The sequence below is a fragment of the Meleagris gallopavo genome, chromosome 2 (genome assembly GCF_000146605.3).
Source record: "Meleagris gallopavo isolate NT-WF06-2002-E0010 breed Aviagen turkey brand Nicholas breeding stock chromosome 2, Turkey_5.1, whole genome shotgun sequence".
In the NCBI taxonomy this organism is placed as follows: Eukaryota; Metazoa; Chordata; class Aves; order Galliformes; family Phasianidae; genus Meleagris; species Meleagris gallopavo.
Window position 1 is genome coordinate 52,305,005 of NC_015012.2, and position 25,127 is coordinate 52,330,131.

At 40.0% G+C, this 25,127-nt stretch overlaps 1 protein-coding gene across 1 annotated transcript in view; it reads right to left on the reverse strand.

The window, feature by feature from the left end:
* Positions 1-10,854: 10,854 nt before the first annotated feature.
* Positions 10,855-25,127, reverse strand: part of AIG1 (androgen induced 1) — an 82,385-nt gene continuing 68,112 nt past the window's right edge. The window contains exons 3-5 of the mRNA XM_019613532.2: positions 23,909-24,024; positions 14,372-14,535; positions 10,855-11,522 (exon numbers count right to left, since the gene is read on the reverse strand). Of these exons, the coding sequence (XP_019469077.2) occupies positions 11,485-11,522; positions 14,372-14,535; positions 23,909-24,024 (318 nt within the window). The 3' untranslated portion in view covers positions 10,855-11,484. The remainder of the gene's footprint in view (positions 11,523-14,371; positions 14,536-23,908; positions 24,025-25,127) is intronic.

Consider the following 25,127-nt stretch of genomic DNA (forward strand, 5'->3'; position numbering starts at 1 on the left):
TTGAAACCTTTCCCCCTTGTCCTATCACAGTAGACCCTGATAGAGTCTGCCCCCTTCTTTCTTGTAGCCTTGGCCTGGCTTGCCATGTAACAGCTGCCACCTGCTGGGGTGGGACTGGGTGGTGAGCATCTCCCTCCGGACAAGGCAGAGCAGAGCCCTGGCTGGTTTGGAGTGTGAAAGTGATGGTGTTGATAACTGGCTCCAGGGCATGAAGGTGGCAGTGGCCACGACTCACCTGGGCTGAGACACAGCCCTGATTTCTTCTCCAAATTCTTGTGCTGAGCACAGCTCTGTTGGGGTAGGGGCCAGCGCCAGGGGATTTCACATGCAATATGAACTGCTCTAAAAGGCATGCTGTGGGTGAGTTAAGGACATACTTTCAGCCTTAATTCTGAGTTTCCTAGGTTTTGTCAGTTTCAGCCAGATCCCTAATGTTATTTTAATGCAGTTGTTTTGTGTGTGAATAATATGCTTTTGATGCCAAACCACAAGCCCTGGAACCAATATCTCATAAAAATGCCTAGAGTCCAAAGCTAATAGCTGTTACTCAGCTGATCAAGTGATGCCTAAAAAGTTACAGGTTAATGCTGTTCCCCGGGGAAGGAAACATTAAGTCTGTTGGGGCTGGGTGCTCTTACGCAGTGTCTGACCAGGGGCTGGGGTGCAGCTCATAGTGGGCCTGGGGCATCCTGTGGAATGGCTCAGCAGGCTCCACCTGGGCTCCCTGAGGGCAGAGGTGGAGGTAAGGGTGTTAATGAGTTTTTCCATAAAGATGCCTGGATAAGGGCATCCCAGCAACACTCCACCCAGCAATGGGTCACTGCAGCTCACTCTCTCCTAGCCCTTCTGCTGTGGGCTATAATTCAAGGGACACCACAAAGGGGGGTGGATATTGGCTTGCTGCCCCGGCAGACAACACTGGCATGATGGCAGATGTGGTGACGTTAGATCCCAGGGTGCTACTCCATTCTTCAAATGGGGCAATGAGGAGAGGGAATAGGAAGTGGGGTGAAACCGTCCCTGTATGCTTACCTTCACTTCAGGCTGGGAAATTAAGCCACAGGATGTCAGTGCAGCCTGTGCGAATGCCAAGCTTTCTGAAAGAAGTAACTATTTATCTTTTTTCAAGAGCATGCAGGAAGATCTCTTTCCCAGAACATCTTCTTATTTAGGAAACTCACATCACGGAGGCAAAGCTAAGCAGAATGCTTATTTGGCAATAAGAAAATGAGATGTGGCCTGAAGTCACTGCCTGCATGCAGACACCACAGCAAAAAGCTGGAGGGCACACCAGAGGCAGTTGCTCACGCACAGTGCTGGATGGGCTGGAGGCCCAGACAGCTGCTATTTGCTGCCTGCATCCTCAGATACTTGCTGTGGAGTTGCATGGTATTTATTATTTTCCTGTTACAACACAGAAGGATTAGCTGGATTAGCTTCTGCAGAGGTGAGAAAGAAACGTGTCGTATAGACTGTTTGTTTTGCACTACTTGGATTCGCACCCTTTTTCTGAATCAATCTCATTTTACTCCAGCTCTTGTGGTTTTTCATGGGCATGAACGCTGAGGAGCTCTTCCCAGGGTGAGCAAGTGATCACTGGTGGAGAAAGCAAAGGGATAGTGCTGTTGTCACCTGAAGGGCCGGCAGCCTGCAAACAGTGTGGCCAAAGAAGCTGTCATAGAATCATTAAGGTTGGAAAAGACCACTGAGATCATCTCATCCAACCATCAGTGGTCACGTCCCGGCTAATGCTTCCCTATCACAGACAGCTTTTGGCAGGATGAGGTAAAGCCCCTCTTTGCCCAGAGAGATCTAAGCTTTTCAATCCTTCTGGACACAAATTTCACACCTGCTCCGGGCCACCTGCCCAGAATGTGGTGGTGGTGGTGCTTATCAGAAAGCAGTGTGTACTGGTCTCCATTCAGCAGTGAGCTCCACTGTGTACTAAAATTGTCAGCAAATTTTCAGCCGCAGCTCATCATCTTTTCTAGCTGGTGCAGAACAGAGCACCCAACTTTAAGAAGCCAGGGCAGAAAATTATGTAAATAAATTATCTTTGTCTGCTGTTTTTTCTGGTCTCCTTGCTCAGAAATGTGGAAAGTACCTGAAGCAGGAGTGGCTTCTCAGATTTGTCCTTTAAAACTGTAGAAACGAGCTCCGATAGAAAAGAAAGAAAGCTCATAGTTTAAAATTCCTGGGCCTGTATAGTGGTAAAGCACTAAGTGTCCTTACTCTGCAAAACAAGTAAATGTTTTTCACCTCTTTGTGCCCTGCAGTGTGGAAACTTTTGACATCTCTCCTGGTGGTTGTGGTCCACCAGGAGATAAACTCCACCTGAGTCAGGTGGGTATCAGAAACCTCAGACCAGCTGGATGGTCTGAATAAGCATTTCACAGTTAAGCCTTAGCTCTGAAATTCTTCCACTTAGAATGTGTTTCTATAGAGAACGAATGAATGTTACATCAGGAAGTCAGTCTTCTTTGTAAAACACCTGCTCCTGCAGTTTCCAAAGATGTCCTGTATTTGTGAATACCTCTGGGTCCACAGAAATCTGTGACTTGTCTGAGGCAGTGTGGTAGGTCTTATTGGAATTTATGCATATATTTTAAACTTGACAGGAAATTTCTCTTATGTTGCTGTTTTGGTCATGTTTCTTCCAATGACTGATGATTATTTTCTATTGGCTTTATTGTTCAATGCCTGGACAATGAAGCATCAAATAAATTCTCATGCTCTTATGGTACATTCTCTTTTTAGGCGGGTGTTTTGATATATATTTATATGCAAATAGGAAAGCAAAAGAGAACATTATTTCAAATGGAAATCAAAAGTGCAATTTGAAGGGGCAAGGCATTGCTTTCCTGCCACAGTACCTACAGAGCAAAGGGGGAGAGGCTCAGCAGTACAGTGGGAAAGGAATGGGATCTCTGGGTGGCACAGTAGAATGCTGGTAGGGGAAGTAACAGCTACCGGTCCCTCTCTCGCTGTCCTGCCAGGGACACAATGTAAATGAGAAGATGCTAGTATGATCTGGATTGAATCTGATGCAGAATTTTACAAAGCAGCAAAATGGCTTTTGGGAATGTAGCATGTAGCAAGAAGACCCATTTATTTGTTGCTTTCTGATCAAGCTGGAAATTGAAGGACACTGAATAAACTGTGGGAAAACCCCAACAGCCCTCAACACAAAATTCGGTTAAATCTCTCTCTTCAGTAGTTTCCAGATCACAGAAACATTGTGTGGAGGGGAGAGGAGAGAGGTGAGGAGCACCCAGCTTTAAGAAGCCAGGGCAGAAAATTATGCATCTCTTCAAGAAAAACTGAAAATATTTAACATCTCCAAGCAGATAAGCTCATAAGTGAGCCCGCTTCATTGTGGACTGGCTTATTCGTCAACTTAGTATTCAGGAACGGGAACAATTGCCATAGCAACATTCCCATCTTCTGACATGTATCATGCAGATCATGTAGTCAAGGCAGCACAGCACCCTCTCACACATGTGCTCTGTGAACTTTTGTATTCCTGACAATATTAAAGACAGAAATATGATTGACATTCTTGCCTGTGTTTATGATTCCTTGAAAAAAATATGGAAATGCATCCCTTCCCCCATCCTCCTCCTTTGAACTGTTTTCTCTCCATCCCACTGAAATTATGAGAACAGCTCATGCCCCAGATCTGCAGATATACGTTCCTGAAAGTAGTCCTACGCTATGCTAATGTGTAAACTGCAAAATGTGGAGGGTTTTAAAAATTAAGTGTATCCAGCAGAATCTAAATCCTGAGTAAAAGTGCTGAATTAGAAATCTTCCAGTACCTGCGTAATCAGTGTTCTATTAAACAAAGCCTGGCGTCTTTTTTCTTCTTCTTTTGTTGTTTTTGTTTTGTACTGAGTTAGTATGAAATCTCCAGTCACACACACTAACCATAGCTATGGTACATGCCAATATGTTTGTCATCCTATGGGACCTGTGTTCACAAGCACAGCAGGATATTCTATCTGTTTCCAGCCAAGGTCCAACTATAGTTTGGTCTACATGGAGTTCTTGCTGAAGACAAAGACCTGCCACATGGCTATGATGTGGTCCTATACAAACAGGCTGCCGCAACACTGTGCAATATAACTACTTTTGCAGCCTTAACAGCAGTGGCAACTAGGCACTTGACTTGACAAGCATTCTTGCTTTAATCGTATCATCGGCCATTCAGTGGACCTCTTTGTAAGTTTACCTCCAGTTTAGAAGTGTAGCTCCCTCCAAAATCTCTGTAACACTAGAAATAGCTGGGCTGTCATAAGTAGGTCAGGTTGATAGTTGGATTTCGTGTACTTGAAGGTCTTTTCCAACCTAGATGCTTCTATAAATCTATAATCGTACCACTACATCGGTATGCCTCTAATTATGCGTATCCCACCAGTGGTTCTGTCATTAAAAGTATCACAATATACTGCCATTTGTCTAAGTATTTATTTCTCAAACCTGCGATTTTACATGCTCTCCTCTCCTCCTCAGGATGCCTGTAGCACCACTTTGGTATGTGGGTTGGTCCCAGCAGCTCTTTTCGTGTTTCTTTTCTTTCTTTCTCTTTCTTTCTTTTTCTTTTTTTTGTTCATTCTTTCATTCCTGTCCTCCACAACATTCCTCTCCAATATTTAGGATCACTGTACAAAGCTTAGGTACCTTCCCACGCCAGGGAGGGTGAAAATCCTAATGCTGTGGTCAGTATTGCTCAGTGTTCACCTCGGATTTCATCTTGGATGAGTCCCTGTGCTTTTCAGGTTGAACACTCTCTTCCTCTGTGTACTCCACAGCTGCTTGTTCCAAGAAATTATCATTCCAGAAATTCCTTCTTTATAACCTGCCCAATGGTGACTCTGCCATACTGTATACATGTGGTAGAGGTCCTCCATTATCATAATTTTTGCTGCTTAAGTATTTTGCACTTAATTGCCTTCTTCTGCTCCATACTTCCATTTTGCTAAGCCACTTCTAGAGAAAATGGTTTGCAGCTTAATACCACCAGCAGAAGACAGATGACCTTCCCATGTTTTATCCTATTACATCTGTCAGGTGTAAACTTAGAAGCCAAATTGGGAACCATTATTAAATAAGAACAAATTATTTTATTTTACATAGCAAATAAATGAGAATAATTATACGTAGAAAGCTAGCCAGGCGCTGCTCTGCCTGCAAAATTAAATTAAACATGCAGAAATGCAGAAGCAAAAATTTCTTAAGCAGTGCACAGTCTGTAAATGTTATCTGTATGTGTCCATAGTGCAGTATAGGCAACTGTGGCTGAAGATTGTGCTCAGCAGCCTTCCACTGCTGGAAGGAGAAAAGCAAAAGCACCAAGAGCTGCAACTTTGGAGACAGGATGGAACTACTGCCCATAGCAAGAATTTTATCTTTCATAGCTCCTGATTTCTTTTCACGGTAAGCAAGTAACTGTCATTTAACATCTGTCATTATTTGTTTTAACTGCAGATCATGTGTGTCAGTATTAACATATGTGTATATATAGATGTGTACATAGGTCTGTGTTGAACTTTTATATATCCAATACACATAGTGTGGGGATGGTTTGCATATTAGAAAAAGAGATATTATGTCCTAGTACTGACTGTACTGTAGCGGTCTCTATATTTAGAATGCACACAGCAGAGATACTTCTCCAGCCTAATCGTAGACACATACTTTTTAATACATGAGCTACGTATGACATGCTGAACTTGGACATTGTGATTAGCTACAATACAGATAATGAGAAAAAGATGCTATTTTACTTCTATCTCTTTTTACACAGCTCTAAGGAACAGCAAAAAGCTCCTCCGGTGGGCCAAGAAGTCTGTAGCCTATCTTTCCAATCTCCATACTGGCATTTATGGTGTGGAGATTCAAACCCTTTTACAGCCGTGGTCTGAACAAAAAAGGGCACTTAAGGGAGCAAGACTACAACTTGCTCTTCTGGGTTACATTAAAATCCATTTATTTCCATCTGTTACTTGGACAATACAGAGAGCATTTTAGATAAAAATAAAATTGCTTATTTTTGAGAATATACATTAAATCTATTTGTTGTTTATGGTCTGTAAATTGGACAGTTCTGTTCTTAGAGTTATTTAATAATACAAAAGGAAGTAACTGTGCTCAAAAGACCTATTTTCATTCTAAGCACAAAAAGCTTTTTCATTTAATTACGTCATTGGAAGCACTACAGAAAGCATCCCACCTGCAAGTGCTCTGGCACCCTCATTCAGCAAAGCCTCTGCATTGAGAAGCACCTGTGCATATGCTTTGAATTCAGCATGTGCTTAAGTACTTTTCTAAACAGATGTCGACAGTCAAATCTGTTTACTTTCCAGACTAATTTCATTCTCCCTTTGCTCCTCTTGCCTCAAAAAAAGAGAGATCATTGCCTCTGTTGAAATTAACCCATCAAGCCTGCAAACGCTTCTATTTCCTGGGATTTCTGAAATAGCCAAGGCTGTATGTGCAACCCAGCTGTAATACTATGATCAGATATACTGAAGACATTTGCACTTTTACAACACCTATGAACATCTTGAGCCAAATAAAATGGCCCACATTTATAATAAAAACTTCCAGGTTTCGCTGCAACACCTGTGACCCCAGTTTAAGCAGCTGGCTAAAGCTGCTTTTGAACCACAGGAGCAGTGCAGAGCAGCTGGGATACCCCAGTGTATATGACCTGTTCTACTAGTATGCATTACAATTTGATTAGAAGCTTTCTTTGGTTGCTGCTGATGGAAAATAGCTGTCACCACAACTTGCCCCTGCTCACATTAAAAAGAAGCATTAGAAGACAGGATTAGTAACATAACTCCTCCAAGGCTGCATTCATAGGCAACCACCTACACATCTCCCGCTGCTTGCTCCTTTATTCTCAGGGCAGGAGCACCACACCTACCTCAGTAATGTCAACTTCAGGCTGGCGGTCTCTTCAGGACTACATTTTAACTCAAGTTTTAGATTCTAAAAGCTTTCAGTGTTCAACCTAATGGTATCAGAGCCTTCAAAGGCTAACCAAGTGCCCTGCAGGCTGGCCAAACTTAATAAAAAAATAAAAGGTGAAGAAAAAATTGTTGTCAAGAAATAGCATATTCAAAACAAACAACTAAATCATATGCCTTGTACACTGTCATGCCATTTTTCAGTCTACTCACAGTGTCCAAGAGGATATGATGTGCACTAGTGGCAATTTAGCAGGTACTGCTCACATGGGCAGAGAAACAAACTACATAACGTTGGGGAAAGTGTCTGTCAGTTCCTTTTAAAATAATGTAACAGTTGCTACAGAAAGAAAGTAAAATACAGTTTTATCACATAGAAGCCAAATAAATCACAGACTAAATTTAGTTCTGAAATTGTGGCAATAATTAACAAATTATGGCGATTTCTTTGTAACAGAATGGTATGAGAGCTGTGCGTATTTATTTGGGGTATCCAAGTGCATACAGAAAGTGAGGATGAGCTCTGTAAAGCCAAACAGGGCATATAGTCACATTGAAATTTATGGCAACTCTATGGTTAGTCATTCTAACCAGCTTTAAAAAAATCTCTTTTTTCATGTTTTATACTAAGGCGAGAGAATATTATTCAGATTGCAAAGTCAGAGTGAGGTAATGTCAAAATTAAGGCAGTCTGTTCAACCTTAATTTGGCCCCTTGTGAGTATGAATTATGATACTGCCTTTAATTAGATGATCACAATATTTTTTCCTCTGCCTCATTCATAACACATGATGGATGGTGCTCGGTGAATGATGAAACCATATTTTGTTATTTTCCTTGTGGTTCAAGGTGTGGCAGCCTGCCTTATTTACTGCTCTATCTTTCTCTGACAACAAAACTAATGATTCCTTCACAGAACTTTGTATGTGGTTTTTCATTACAGCCAGGACATACTTAATAAATATTAATAATTTAATTTTACAGCAGTTCTCGAGAGAATGGCTGGAAATCTTTCCATTTAGCTTATTTATCTGCAACTCATTGCTCAAGTTTTCCTCAAAGCTTTGTTTCCTTTCCTTGAATTCTGCTTTACTTGCATTAGCTTTGAGGGTGTACTGACAATACACGGAAACCAAGGTCATGGTCCCCATTCTGGTACACATCTTGGAAGTCAACTCTGCATAACTTGAGAAAGTCAATAGATCAGCAACTGCATGGCAAATTCTGTTCAGCCAGTAGACGAACCATTTCCAAAGTTGATAAAGATTTTAGAGAATTATTTGTGTACTACAGGGAAGGGCAGGGATATTTTTTTTCTAAAACTTGTACAAAATAGATTTTCCCCATTAAATAGAAAGAGTTACTAACATAAACACAATCCTTCTTCGAAAGGCTCAGTTCCACAGCAAAAAAAAATAGAGAAAAGTTTTCTAGACATAGAAAAAAAATGCATCTTTTCCATAGACTTTCATTTGGAAATAGATGACTTGTTCTGACAAAATTTTTTTGTTAAAAAAAAAAAACAAAAAACAAAAAAACTTCTCCCAAGAGAAATACCTTTCAGGGACAATTTCAGCCAAGATGGTTGAAATTTGGCAAGCTTACAAGTGACTTCTACTTCAGTCATCATTCATCCATCATCTTTCTTCAGCACGATGGATTGTGTAATTCTAAAGGGAATGAACAGAGTCTAGAAGAGCACTCCGGGTAGACAGGCCCCTAAGTTATTTATATCTTGGTTCATACATCATAGGTTGGATTTGGTGCTCTAAAATTTTTTTGACTTTAAATACTATGAATCAAAGCTTACAGGAGGTGGAGAACTTTCTGAGACCTGAGAAGACAAATTGAGTTTGGATCTTCTTCAAATATCATAAATTTCCTTGAGCCAAATGAAACCTATCACATTTTGTGTCACATCTGTTGCCTTTGTCTAATATCTCCAACCTCATGGGATTAAGCCCATAACTGATACCTAAGCTTGGCACACTATTTTTCAGAGGTGCCCAATATTCATTAATTCACAGATACAAGGGAAGACAATTTTAAGTGTCCCTGTGCAGTACCTCTGAATGAGAGTCTTCTTTTTCTTGGACACTCATCTATGGATTCAGCTACATCAGTTTAGTCTCTGATGTTTCTGCTGTCTTTATGATGTTAATACATTTCTAGTATTTAGTTCACCTAAAACAACATGGTATTAGAAGAAAAACTCTGCCTAAGCAGGTGTAATACTTACTGAGAAAGAGAAATCTTATCATCGACAGCCATTTTGAGCTCTCAGCCATCCAGCTGAGCATTAAATACAGCAGTGACATTCAGAGTGTGCTGTAGCAGAATGTATATAGCTGCGTGGCATTCTTGAATGTCTGATTTTTTATCTGATACCTTTCCATCATAATGAACAATTGAATTCAGTGAAGGAAACAAACAATCCCTGTGGAATAATATTTAAAAAAAAATCATAAGAATGTGTAACAAGACAAAAAGATTTGTGCTTTGGGTTTCCCACCACGAGCTCCTAATCTTCTCATGATACAACATGTGTCACTGCTGCTGCTGCTGTTGGACAGTACGGCTGGATAGTTTAGCATATTCATTGTCCGCCAATACTTTCACATGCTACCAAAGCTTTTCAGAAGCAGTGACTTTAAGCAGTTCACAGATCTCCGGAATATAAATGAATTTGTATTTTCTTCTCTTCCTGAGTTTTGAAAGCCTGTTGCAAACAACAGACATCTTACCTCCTCCACTAATAACCATCTATTACAATCAAGTTCAGTTATCTGTGGATAGAGTAACCATGTTGCAGAATCACTGTGCATGTGTGCCAACTCAGCTCAGGTCCAGCAGAGCTTAATAACCCTAATGCAAGGCCACGTGGCTACAGCTAATTTGCTTCCAAAGCTGATCTGAGTGCACAGTATACTTGGTTTTATTCGGCGTGAAGCCAGAGTGAACAAACTGGACAGACCCAAACCAATTCCATGTGAGCTCCTCCTTCAACTTGGCCACATGTTTCCAGGAACTTTCTAGTAACTTGCCTAGCTTTGAAATCTTTGCAACTCTGATAAATGAGGTAAATCATGGAAGGGATAGTCACAAGGCAGTGTAATTGCAGATGCCTTATATATGAAGGAAACCAACTAAAAGTCACTGCACCGTGCTACTGCAGCATTTCTACAATCATATATACAGAAACAGCAGTGTATTTAAAAAAAAAAAAAATGGGAAGCATATCATGATTTTCATGAGATCTGTTTCCCCCCAAACTGTTCCAAAGCAGAAACATGGTCAAGTTACATTAAAACTCTGCAGGAATCTCGTAATAAAAATCACACATTAACATTATAGACTTTTAAAGTGCTCTGTGTGTTAAAATAAACACAACTCAATATACCACTGAATACACGTGAGATGTGAACATGAGAACGTTTGGATCTTTAGGTTACTTTTCATAAGGTAATTTTTGAAAATAATTCTGTTCACTTTTTTTAATTTTACACAATTTTCATGCCCACTACAGTTCATCTTTGATTGTCTGAACATTCAACAGAATTCTGTCAAGCTTAGACTGTCTCTAGTATTTTGGAACTGAATTCCTTATACAAACAGGCTTACCTCTAATTTTGAACATTTGCTGTCATACCTTCCCAAAGGAAGGCTTAAAGGTACTTGTGATACAATGCTAATGGCTCAGCCCATGTATTGAGAACTTACAATCTGGAAATGCAGGACTGGTCTTGTACTAGGAAAGTAAGAAAAGTCCTCCCGCAGAAATAATATCATCTACAGCTGACACTGGAAAACCTGAAAACATACAATTCAAATGTCATCAATCCATCTAGAATTTCAAGAATCAGCATGAAGAAACAGAAACTTGGGGATAACTTGATCTTTATTTAGACATAATTAAGAAAAGTAGCATCATTTTCAGATAGTCTAACATGGTAAATAAAATCTTACTGGATTGATAAAATTATTAGCATCACTAATTTAAGGCATCTGTCACATCTTGTTATGTTTGTACTGCAGTCGTATTGAATTCCTCTTCAGATACATTCATGCAATTAACTTTAAATACATTTTTACACTATACTTTGAAATACATTGGATTGTTTTGCTCCCCATATTAGACATATCTGGTTAAGCTTTTCTCAAACAATACAAAGAATGGACTTGTTCTTCTTGGTGGAAATGGAAAGCTGTAATGATTTAATGGCTTACTTGATTCAAGAAAAGCATGTTGAGAATGCCATGGAGATAAGTATACATCTTAAATGTGTATATCACATGCAAGCATGGAGAAATAGGAATGGAGGTTTAAACATAATTATTATTCTTAGCTAAAATAATTTTCCCTCCACATAAACCCCCAGAATATCCGTGCTCTGAGCAGAAGGCCCATTATCTGCCTTATTTCCAAAAGATTCCTCTCTGTGCCAACCTCTGTTGGGGATGAGAAATCTTCCATGGAGCCATGAACAAGCCTCCATGTTGCATCTATTGTTCAGTCCAATTTTGGCTTTTCCTTTTCTTCTTCAATACCTGAAAGCATATGGAGAACAGCTTTTAAAAATCTCTGAATGAATAAAACCAAAGTTTATTTAGAGAGGTTTCTTCTAAAGCATTAATCTTTCTTTTCCCTATATTGCCGTTGTTTCTCCCCTACTTGCTCACATGCTCTTGCATGTGTTACCTCACCTGCTGTGCATGAAAAGAGCATCTGCACACCTGATGGCAGTGGTTGTCCAGTAATGAACCTCACAGTCCCGACCACTTTCAAATCAGCCTCACCCCCTGCCGCATGCTCAGCCTTTGACTGCTGCAGGGGACTGGGAACACTTAGTTCTCTCAACTCCTCTGCTTACCTACGAGCAAATTAAGGTGGATGTTATTATAGCTGAGGAGAAGCAGCTGGTTCTATTTGAATGCAAGTTTTAACATTTCTGCTTAGAATTCAGTAACTTAAGCCCCTCCTCCTATTTCAGCCTCGGATTTTTAAATATTTGCAAGTACATCTCCCTCTTTTGACAGCACAGAAACAAATGATCAAGTAGTGTTGGTAGGGCACCTCTCTCTTCTGATAAGGGTCATGTCCCTCAGTGCTATCAGGAGGACTGTGCTGAGCACAGGGCTCCTTAAAGAACTGATCTTTGCTGCAGGACTTTTCTCTCCTCTAAGCTGAGCAGCGTCTGGGTTGGGCAGCAGATTGTGTTTTTTCTGGCAATGAAAACGTTCAGCTATTTCATATGCCTGTTTCTGGACAATGAATTACTATTGGTATCTGACAAAAGTATTGTTCTTCTGACTAGGCACTCTCTGCCAAACATCTCAAATAAAAATATTTCTTTTGGAGGTTTTCAGGCCTGCTGCATGTTGGAAACGAAGGACCTCTGAGGACTGGAGGCAAAAAAGGAGTAATTTTTGAGAACGTTGAGAGGAAAATCTAGTCACAAGTAAGATCACCTGCTAATGCAATCTATGCATAGATGGCAGTTGCACTAAAAGTCACAGTGAAAACGTAGCTAGTTAATTCCAGGATGGGAAGGAGTGAGAGCCACGTGCAGTTAGAACACACAACTGCAGAGCTGTCTTTGTAGAAAGAAGCAATGAGGAAACAAACGGGGCTAATGCTGCCAGCAGCCTGAGGGCAACGGCCCTGGGTGTCACCGGCAGACCTGAGCTGAGCCACAGTCACAGGTTTAACAACCAAAACAAAAGGCTAGGTCCAAAAGATTACAGTGGGTTTACAAGGCTGCTCCAGAGCCAGCTTTGAGCCTTCTGCTGTAAGAAACTCCTCCAACAGTTTTAAATGAGCTGTTTTATTTGCCTTTTAAAAAGAGGTTCTTTCCTTTCTTCTCAATTGCGCTGCTGCAGATGCATCAAATAGTTTGGCAGGAACACAGATACCCTCAAAACTGTGGATAGACACTGGCTTGTAGAAAGGGCAAATTTTTCCTTGCCTACCATATTTGTAGTTTCATTTGGAAATACCTAACTGCAAATCATTTTGTCAGTAGCAAGGCTTTATTTTATGCATCTCCATAGGAAAGTGGAAAAAAAAAAAAAGAAACCTCCGAAGCTCAAAACAGCCCCCTTCCACCCTAGAAATCTCATTGCAGACTGCCTTAATTTGAAAACTTATGATTCAAATACTCCTTTTAAATGTACAGTTTTCAAATAATATTTTCCTAAATCTTACCAGGTGACAGATTGGCATTATTTTAAATTTCTGCTGTTTGTGGTATGCATGTTACACACTTCAGGTTAGGTTTATGCAAAGTGTTTCCAGCATAGCACAACAGCAGGTAACTCACGACATTTTCCGGACTGCAAGTGCTTGAGCCACAAAGGAGTTTGGATTTGTAGTCTTTTACCAAATCAAGGAAATGACAGAGAGGATAATAGGGTCATGGAGAACCTACTGGGAGAATGATCACTGATCGTAGCATAAAACCAACAAGATACTTTGCATCTAGGTGATAACATGAGCAAATGGCTGGTAAAACTGTTTGAGCTTCCAGAATCAGACTCTCCCAAGTACCACAGGACTTGTTAAAACAGATCTGTGTAAGCAGAAATCTACCATGTGAATTTATGGTGTATGAACAGCTGCAAACTACATTTCCCAAAATGGGACGCAGACTGTTCTTATGGTCACAATTTGTTACGGGCCCAGTGAATACAATGACAGAATTCCCAGTGAGCAAGGATTTCACTCCATTTGTGATTTGCTCCTGCAGAGATTAAGAATGTTGTTTGCTTACTTCAGGTACTTTGACAAACGAAAATATCTTTCATAGATCAAAGCTTGTGTTTGTCTTATTTTCCTTTTTGCTTTACTTGGTGATGCCTGGCCTAGGCCTGGTAGGTGAACGTACAGCCTACAGAGCTATGTTCACCCTGCACTGAGATTTTTCATTCCTAATATTTGACTGATGTGAACATATTAATTTTCTTTGAATAAACTTATAAGCAGAAGACGCTTTATATCTGGGAATACTACTTTTTAAAATTGTTATTTCTTAGTCAAAGCTTAACATTAACAACATTCCTACAAAATGATATTTTATTCTAGAGGCATTTAATGGATTCATCAGCTAATAAGTGGGTTGTAAACCAAGTGGGTTGTAAACCTTTCAGGTAATTGCTAGCAGCTCTTAAATTAGTATTAGAAGTAATAAAAAAGAATACATATTCATAGCACATAGTGCTCTCCAGCAGCCATTCCATTCATTTGACTGCTCTTAAGAGCGAGCAAGCAAGAAGTTTCAATGGAACTTCTGTCATTCTCCTCTACTTTAGCCAGCTAAAAATCTTTTTGACTTTCAGGGCAGCACAATCAAGCCCTGACAGAGTATTTCACGAATTAATATTTCTAAAACAATACTCACATTTTTGAGTATCCCAAATGTAGTTGTTCAGGATCTCTCCCATCACGTAGAAAATGTTAATTATTACAGTAACAGCTGCAAAAAAGATTATTTTGACACCTGGGCTGAGGTGTTCAAGAAGTGGGTACACCCACACTCCTGTAACATGGTGAATCCAGCACACCCTGAAACAGAACAAAATCATCAAGTGATGACTCTTACAGCCTTGTTTTTCGAAAGTAGCTGTAACCTAAAAAGCAATCACTTGAAAGGACAGCGAGTTGCTATTAACTGCAGCTTCTTGGAGAGCCCAGATGATATCCTTCCAGAACAGACATTAAAAATGACGAAACAAAGACTGATTTTCTGTACAGTTACAGCTTTGTTTTAAATTCAGTCTGAATAGTCATCCAATCTTCAGGTTCTGATGCCACATTTATATTTACAAAGAATATAAACTCCTGTTCCATATGTTAGCATGGGAATGCAACACTCCCACAATTCCAAGCAAGTTCTTCTTCCAAAAGGTGTTCAGTGCTCCTGCAATTCTCCTACAAAGCCTGACTTTCTGCTTTCTGGTGCATTTTGTTTTCATTCTGTACACATTTGTGTGTTTGCTTCTTTCCTCTCCACACTTGGCAAGTGCTTCAGTTTCTTCATTTGTCAGAGACATATGGTTCAGCTTCTCTTTAAAACAACGATTTCTTTAGCACTTGTGTTTTATAGGTTGCTCCAATTTTTCTTTCAGCTACCTGGTATGATTTGTGATCGAATGATTTTTTGCTTGCAAACTTTTTTTTTTTAAAAAAAACCTTTTTTAAACCTTTTTTAAACCTTTTTTTTTTTTTTAACTAGGTAAAATTCCACCCAGCTCCACACTCAATAAAGGAAAAGGAATGATGATGACTTGCCCTTCTCACAGTCATTGTTAGTGTTCATCTACAACGGAGAACATTGGAACATTAACCCAAGAAACAGTGTGTAAGCTCTACCTCAATGCAGTCTGAAGAAGCACTCTAGGTATGTGGTTTCTGTGTGTGTGACTGTGTTGACGTCTGTACCCTCTGAAGGACAGGTGCTGCACAGAGATCTGACATGGTGAGTGGTGAAATTGGAAGGGGGGGGCAGAGAGAGCTCATACATTCAAGCAGTTGGAAGCTAAGAAAGGTAAATGCTGCCAAAAAACTGAGCACGCATCATAGTGGCTAACTGGGAAAAATGCTCAGTGAAGACAAGGCCGAGGCTCACAATTCTGAGCTGCTGATCTCTCTGTAAGACTGTAAATCTGATCCTCTCTGATCAGTTTGAGAGAGATGCGTGCAGTGAAGCACAGCTAAAGAGAAGACTCAGCAGCTGCAGAGAAAATTATTGATGGGGATTTCCATGTCCAAATGATTTGCTTCACTTGCTGATCCTTTTTGTTTAAAGAAAACTTTTGATCATTATGTCAATGGCCACAGGCTCCTGAAGAGCAGAAATGCAGAAGTTTCCTCAAAACCACTATAATAAACGCCTGTCACACAGAGAGCATAGAATCCCTGCTTAATGATTATCCGTTACCCTGTACACGTACTTAGCTTCCCTGCATGATGAAACTGTCCAGTACCATGAAGGATCTTTATGGAGGGACTTTTCAAGGGACCTTCTAAATGGCACCTATGTATTCAAATTCACGAACCAAATAGAAGTGACATTTACTAGAATGCACTTATGTTGGAAAGAAGAAACATTTTCTAAATCTGACCAATGAGTCACTGCTGAGCTCCCGAATGTCAGCTGTGTCTGGTTAGTTCAGAATTTCTAGTACATTGTATGAACTCTGTTCTTTGCTGCCCAGAAAGGTCGCCTTGTTTGGCAAGGCTGCGGGTGCGTTCCACACAGCTGCTGTACGCCTGTCACCAGTGCAGCCACAACGCAGGAACTCATGCTCTGAGAACAGGGGGTACAGAGTACTGCTGAGATGGCTGTCGCAACCTCACACACTCAGCAATCCCGACCTTCCTTCCAGTGAGCATTGCATTTGGGCTGAGCGATGTTGGCCTCATCTCCGCTGAGCAGTGGCACACTGACTGCTCCTGCGCAGCCTGCACCTTGGAGGGTAGCTGCCAGAGGACAACTGCTACCATGGAAACCTCACCTGATGGCCTTTCTGAGCAGCTCGCTTCCGCTGAACGCACGCTAGTACAGCCCCACACAAGGAGCTGATAAACCATGGCCATAAAGCCTCCATACAAGATTGCTGATTGCTAACGCTAATGAGTGCCTTCAACATCGCAAGTCTAGTAGTCATTATTCCCGTCCAACCTCATTATTAGATAAGCACAGGGAAGCATGCATTAAGATTTACTTAGGACCACAAATCTAGATCCAATTTATGACCCTGTCAATGAACAGGTATGAAAAATGGGTTGTTAAGGCAAAAATACATTGAGGCGAAAAAGTTTAAGGTAACACTGGCCTGACTATTTTTGAGAAGATAACATTAAATTTGAAGCTCCCTGTGTTTTGGCTTCTGTGGCAGCCCTTCTGGATGTAGCAGTGTTTTTGCAAAGAGGAGTGCGTTACGGGTCACACAGCTCACTTTGCCATTGGTTAGAACTGGTAAGGAAAAAGGAGTGGAGATATTCCCAATTGTATTCAAATTAAAATGTTTGTTAAAAAAGTGGTGATTTTTGGAATTTTTCAACCAGCTGGTGTAGGAAACAGAAAAAAAACAGAAATTTGAAGACACACACTGTTGCTTCGTTTTCAAAGCACCTTTCAAAACCTTGACTTTGTAGCTGTTCTTCACTTCTAGTATACAGTAGATGTTGTATATCTCATATATCAAAGGAATAAGTCTTCCTGTCCGCCATTTTTAAATCAACCTGTCTGAGAAAATGAAAACTATGTGTAGAGAAGATAGGTGTACTCTTACTCTTTGGCTACTGATCTTTTTTTAATGAAGAAAAGCAACAAATTCAAAAAACTGTGGGAACCTTGTGGTTTATGCATCGCTTTGAGTGATGCAACTGTTACAATGGCATGTGCAAATCCTAGTTTTGGTAAAGGCAAGCTCAGTAGGTAGATATCAGAAGATGACTGCGACAACCGAAAGGTTTTGCAGTGGGAGCCAGAAAGGGGTTGCTCCCTCATGATGGCTACACGACTGCCAGCTACACAACTCTAAATGTACTTGCACAGGCATTACAACTTGCTGGTTCCTTGTGGTCTGAATTCTGAGTCCCCATCTGTTTCCTCCCAAGTTGAGTCCTTCAGCCAAATCTGCAGCTAGACAACAATCAGTACTATGTGATCTGAAAGCAGGAACTATTAGACAGGGGGCTGTAGAACCTTTCTTCAGAGCAGTGAATGAGATGACATAGAATAACGCCTGCCACAGAATCGCTGAGGATCTCCAAATGCTCTTCCTCGTAGCAGAAGGAGAAATACAGCAGAACTCAGAAGCAAGACATTCATATATGACAAAGGAAATATTTTTCTGTGTGATGTCTAATTAATGATCTACCCTACCTTGCAGTGATATATCACTGAAATCAAGATTAAAGAAACCTCCTAGAATAAAAGTTTGATAGGACCTTGTGTTTGTTTTATTCACTCCTTTGTTGTAGGCAACTCCAGTTGTACTCCCACTAAAACTCCAGCGAGCTTCTGAAGTAAAGAGACCATACAAATAATAAAAATACATACAATTATGCTTCAGTACCAAGTATAGAATACATCAAGACTGAAGGGTCAAACATCCATTTTTTTACATGGGTTTTAGATGAAAGCTTCTCTTATAGGCTGGTTTTTCCAAAAAGGCCTTCTGAATCCTCTCCTGGAGCATCTGACATTAGCAACAGTCACAGCCTTGATACATAACTACACTGATCTACTGTGGTAATGCCTTTCCGGATATTTCTTGCAGCAGCTCTCACAGATCCTTTCCTACATCTTCTGTGCTATTCAGGTGACAGAGGTAAGAGAAAGCCAATTCTTTAATCTGAAATACATCTAAAGCTGGTTCTTGTTGTGGCTACAGTTTAACAAATGACAGGACATGGGTATTTTCCATGTTTTTATTTCCTGATCTTTCCTAGTATCACTCTCCTTTTCTGCTAAAAGTGGGAACTTTACTCAGAACTATTAAATTGCAGAATATCTCCCGAAGGAGGTGATAGGCTTACAGCAGCTGAGTCATTCAAAACTGAAATGAACAAATCATTTGTGGGTACAGGCTAGGGATCAACCCTGTGCTTTCAGAGGCTGGAGCACAATGAGCCAGAATAAAACTGTTCTACTTTTGATTTCTAATACTGAAAAAGTGATGTTTAAGGAAATTTTCATCAATTCTTTTTACATTTTTAATTTTTGTCTCCAAAGACATTCGACGGCTTACTCTACATCTAATAAGAATTGTTACATTCATCTTAAGATGTTGGGCTCTTTATATTCCCAGCCAAACAGGGTAAGCCATCTACAGGAGGAATTTATATTGTTAAGAAATTTTAAACACTAAAATATAAATTCAATAGACAATCATCAGGAAATGAAAGCAATACTCTCCCCTTTTTCCAATTTCTTATGCTGGATTCTTCACCAGTTTGAGTGTTGCCAAAGAATACAAGGGTCAATAGGACTACGCTACTGATATGGAATGGCTTATGCAATCAGAAGATGTCAAATCCCAGAAAACTGCTCCTGCAAATAATGTCATGCAAAACATACGCAGTATGACATAGTGCCAGCATTCTCTGGGATGAACAAAGATTAGGAGAAATTCGTGTTAGCTAGAATGACAGAAACTCTGCAGATTTGGAGGTTGTCTGTTTTGATAAATAATATTTAATTTTAAATATAGCAATGGTTGCTATGCTTTCTTGTGCTGTATTTTAAGGAGATGCACAAGCAAGTGAGAATGTATTATCTATGCATGTCATCTGTACTGACTGTACTGTTGCTTTGACTGAAACACTTGATATGGAGATGGAGGGGCAATAGAATACAACAGTCCATAATGGCTATGTCAGACCTATCATACTGAGGATTCATGAAGAATTCTCCTCCTGAAAGCACTGTTTTTCTCCCATTCTTCTTGTGGGTAAGGTACAGGGAATGCTAATGCCCTGGCCTATTTCTGCTGCTTCTACTTCTTCTGAATCTTTCCTGTTCTAAGTAGTCCTGGCTTCAACTCTCTTCCTCTCTTTTGCATTGTCCCATCCATTTACAGGCTGAGGGAGCCGGGCTTGTTCAGCCTGGAGAAGACAAGTCTGCGAGGTAACCTCATTGCAGCCTTTCAGTACCTAAAGGGAGCCTACAAACAGGAGGGGAATCAACAATTTGAAAGGGTAGATAACTGCAGGACAAGGGGAAAAGGTTTGAAGTTGAGGGAGGGAAGATTTAGGTTGGATGTCAGGGGGAAGTTCTTTACAGAGAGAGTGGTGAGGTGCTGGAACAGGCTGCCCAGAGAGGTTGTGGATGCCCTGTCCCTGGAGGTGTTCAAGGCCAGGTTGGATGGGGCCCTGGGCAGCCAGGTCTAGTATTGAATGTGGAGTTTGGTGGCCCTGCATGTGGCGGGGGGGTGGAGATTCATGATCCTTGAAGTCCCTTCCAACTTGGGCCATTCTATGTTTCTGTGATTCTGTGATCCATCACCCACCACCACCCTTCCACTCTGATTTGAAGGCCCATCTCCCTCTTCCCCTCCAAGCTTTTTCCACTCACTTGCATGATTTCAGCTTGATGACCTATTAGCTGCACATTTCCTTGCCCATGCTCTCTGTTAACCCTCTTTTGCTTGTCTCAAGGATTTTTAATTTGGTCTTTGCCAATCATTGATTCACCTGATCCATGCTGAATTTCTCCCTCCAGTGCTTGCTTGCAAAAGCATGTATGGCCCCTTCTTGACACACAGACAAACAACGCATCCTGAGTAGGAGACAGATGCTGGTTTTCCTACTCCATCTTGTATCAATTACTTTCATGCTCTTTACCCTTCTTTTCTGTGTTTGTCCTAGTACTCCTACCCTTTTGCCAACATACTCAATTTCTGACCTTCCTCTCCTTCTATGGAGAACCTTGGAAATCCTACAGTGTAACTGACTGCAGCTATCTCAAATTCATTACAAATTCTCAGAATGTAGATTCACTTCTTTTATTCATTCAAGAAGAATTCAGCAAATCATCCCATCTAAATGCTTTCCCTCAGCAAATCTACAGAGCTCTCACAAAGTCACTTAAACTTTATTTTCAAAGAAAAGTTTAAAGATATCTAAGATATTTAAATAGATCTATCAAAGAATGAATCAAGTCCAAGCTTGGCAAACGTGGAGGCAAGTCCTAGTGGATTTGAGATAGCAACAAGAAAGCAGACCAAGTCTTTTGATCCCAAACATGTAGCCTAGCAATTATGTGAGCAGAAGAGTCAGATTCTTAGGGTCTGTTTATTTGGCATCCTCAAGCACTCAAAAGCAGATGGAACAAGAAAGCAATTTTAAATAAATGTGTTCGTCTCAGTTTATTCTAGGGACATATTAGGCTCTGATATTAGTTGCCATGAGGTCATTCATATTACAAGGAGCAACACATTTCTGGCTCTTTTCTGTTCCTCGACAACCAACTCCATACACTCATTGGCAGTATTTTCTGGTAGTACTGGCAAACTCCTAGGATTTCTTAGCACAGTCTAGATTTAACAATTCAGTACAAATTATGACTTTTTCAAGCCATAGTAAATAAAGCCAATTGGTCTTTCCCATCTTATCCCATGGCCTACATCCTTAAAGTCCATGTATGGAGTGCAACAGGCAACACAGGTCTCTGAATGCTGTGCCTGGGCACAGTCCCTTGAAAGCAACGCAAAGTTCTTCTTCACAGGCAGTGCATGAACTAAGTGTGCCCACCCAAATGCTCTCCTGACTGAAGGGATAGAATTAAAAAAAAAACAAAACAAAAAAAAGTAGAAATAATAGAAAAGGTTTCTACTCTTTTACTCTTTAAGATCAAATAATACATATAATACATCTCTGAATACTGTTTAGGTGATATCATGTTATTTACCTATATCCTTCTAACTTTTCTGATTCTATTCAGAATTGTTTGCTTGTTTTCTCATTTATCAGACATACATAATAAAAACTCCCTATTTCACTGTCCCTTCCATACAAGAAAGATTCAGCTGCATATGAAACAAACCCAAAGCTCTTCCCTAGCTACACTTGAAAAAATGCAATAACAAAATGTATAAGTCTTTATAGTACAAAATGAGACTTGACACATAAACTGTGCAGTACAGTAAGAAGGTCTCATCCGCAGCAGGGAGAATTCAAAATTCAGTGGTAAAACACTGAGAACATATGATTAGCAACTTTATCAATTTTATATTGAGAAAGCTTCAGAGAAAACAGTAGTCTGAGAGAAAAATGACACAGCAGACTTCTGACTTCAAGGTCAAAAAATATAAACCAAGAACTATGCACCAGCAGGGGATCCAAGGACAAAGATATAAGGGAAGGAAGTTCCAAAAGGCTGCATGTAACTAGGTCATTTGCAGGTGTCATCTCTTTCTAATGCACCACGCTAACCTTGAGGGGTCTAAAGCGTACAAGGGCAGCAAATCCTAATTATATAATTACAAATTCTCTAAATGATTATGGTAATTAATTCTGTGATTACCTAGCAGTAGGAAGATGGTGAAAACTAGCTGTGAAATGTAGGCACACTCTGAGGTGGATTAAAAAAGATATACTTTTCATTCTTTCTATTGGTTTCCCCAACCTGTGAACATCAGATACACTGTATTGATATCAATGAACCAAGACTTAGCTTGCAGCTTCAGCCAAATCTTAGACAGAAGCTTCAATAACACTGCAGGCTGAAGATGCAGTACTCGCAGATGGTACCCTGCAGCCTGTGTCTGCCTCCGGTCTTCCCCATAAGAAGACCAAAATCTCTTCCATAAACATGGAAAGAGGTAAGAACTGTAACTGCAAATTTTAGCAGGATGACCTTTAGGTAGAATAAACCATTGTCTCACACCATTTTCTGAGGAATTACAACTTGGAAGAAGGCAAATCGCTTGAGAGCAGGCCTAACATTAAGCAAAAGCAAAAGGAGATGACAGTAGCCTGTAACTGGATATCAGTTTAGTAGTTAATATCTTAATGCTGAATCTTTTTCCTGTGCTTTATTTGTCCTAAAATTTCCTTTTATATTATATTATACTTATAGCTGTAGGTTGTAGATACACTGTATTAGGCAGGATCAAGACGTATGAGTATCACACCGATAATCTAACAGTTTCTTAAGACACCTCTGGTTTTATTTCACTTACAGAATAGACTGCTTCAATTTTCTGTTTTCTTGAATGCTATCCCACGTATCTACTCAGGTGAGTATGAGAAAACAGGCACTATCATCAGGTCAGATCACATGTACAACAACTTGGCCATCCTATCTCTAGGCATCTTTGGAGAAAGGTGGTAAATAAACAGCTGTTATGCATTACCATATATGAGTTAAAAGAACACCCTTTCTGCTGAATAAATCATTACATCCTTTATGCATGAGACTGTCCTTATCTTAAAATTGCAAATATTATTCTCATTTAAGAAGGATATGTGTTTGTAAATGTAAATGGCAGAATGACTAGCAACTTGGGACCCAGCATCCCACTTCAGCTAGATTACCATCATTTTATGATCACTTGATGTATGTTGATGTGTATGAATAACAGCTTCTCTTTCATTGGACCAAGGGGAAATGTTGCATAGTTTGTTTGCAAGAAATGTTGCAAAGTCTGTGTTCCTCTCTCATTAGTCAGATCTCACTTGACTGGTCAAAAAAACAATATTATCCATGGTTTTGGAAAACATCCCCTGAGCTGAGGGAGGGTTGTTGTGATCTGATAAGAAATAAACAGGAGGTCATGAAATGTAATGTGGAAAGGATAGACAATATATGGTATCAAAAGAGCATTGTTAGCAAAACAAAGATTGAGTGAAAAATGCAATGTCAGAATGACCAAAGTAGATTAACTTTGTCAAATAAGTTGCGTAAGAAAGGTTATTACTGTTTAGTTTTTTCACAAGCATTTGCAATTTTTTAAATAAATTGCAATGTTCGGATTACTAGCTTATTCTTCAATCAGTTTTACAGAAAGAATTTATGAACTAGTAAAAGAAAAAAAGGCAGCATTCTATCTTTCTGTTGCCGTGTAAATACTAATGCAGGAAATCATTTGCCTATTCCCAATTTTATTTGATAGAACAAACCCCTAAGCAATAAAACTAAGGTCCAAGAAAAACATTTAGCTTGAAAAAAAAGGTCAAAAAATGTACTCTTGGAAAGACCACTGCTTACATGGGATTGTTCAACAAATTCCTGTTGTGTGAGGTTTGGCATATACTTTCTAAAAATATAAGCATCTGGGGAAACCAGACAAAGCCCAGGTCTTGGACCAAACGAGGCATGCAGCGTGAATCTGTTAGTGATTATATCCATAATGAAATATGTGCCCAAATTTAGCAGTACAAAACCCCCAATACGATTTGAAAACACAGCATGTACAGCCCTTACCATAAAATATAGCCAACAGCGAAGGTGCACACTGCAGCCAGTCCACAGCTCCTGCTGGGATACTGATGATGTGTTGTTCTCATCTCGATTAATATAAAGGGCAAAACTGTTGTATGCTAAAAAACAAAACAACAGGGGAAAAACAGGTGATACAAATGATTCTCACTGCTTTTCCATGCTAGTTTTGCAATAAGAAACTTATTAATAAAAAATGTAAAGACAACTTCTTGATGGTTACCAAGAAAAGGCAAAATGACTGTATAAAGCAGGTCAATAACCCGAGTGCTTAATATTGCTTCTGTAACACCCAATTATTTGAGATGGCAGAGGAAAACTCAGTGAGCAGAGCATGCTTTTCATATTGGCCAAGAATACAAGGGGAATGTTCACTATGTGGAAACAGGATGTGGCATGAAGGGACATGTCCTAAAGGAACTGGGTCCCTGTCCCAGCTCAGCCCTGCAATAGCTCTGTGATCTTTGCCACATCACTTTAGTTATTTTGACCATTCGATACAAGAGGCAATGCACTTGATTTTAAGAGGCTCTAGGCATGAACAATACCAAATGAATGAATATAAATGTTGGTGTTTAACGCTTCTGAGAATGAAGCTTAAATGTGTCTCAATCTGGGGTCTTGAAAGCAGGATATATTTTCAAATGATAGCCTCAATACCTTTGTTCCTCCATCTATAAGGTAGAAACAATACTCATTTTTTTTGGAAAAGTGTTGTGAATCTTAGTTTGTTAGTTGTGCAAAATGGTTTTAGATTCCCAAATGAAACTTATGAAAGCCTGTCTTAGTTGCAGCTGGGATGGAATTCTTCAGAGTGTCTGGTATGATGCTATGTTTGGTTCTATGAGAAAAACAATGTTGATAACACGCTGACAGCCACAGTTACTGCAGAGACAAGGCCATTCACAGCAAAGAGCCCAAGTAGCTAGGAGTGAACAGAATTAGGACAGCTGACTTAAACTAGCCAGAGGGATATTCTATACCATATGACATCAAGTGGAAGCAGTTTTGAAGGGGGTGAGAGTTCATCTCTCCTCTGCTTCTCAGGGAGCTAGCTGGACTTTGGTCGGGGGTAGTGAGCAATTGCTTGTACATCGCTTGTTACATATACATCGATACATACATACATATTTGTTGTAATTATCATTCTTTTCTCTGTTCTGGTAAATATTTTTAGGCCCCATCTGGAATACTGTGTCCAAGT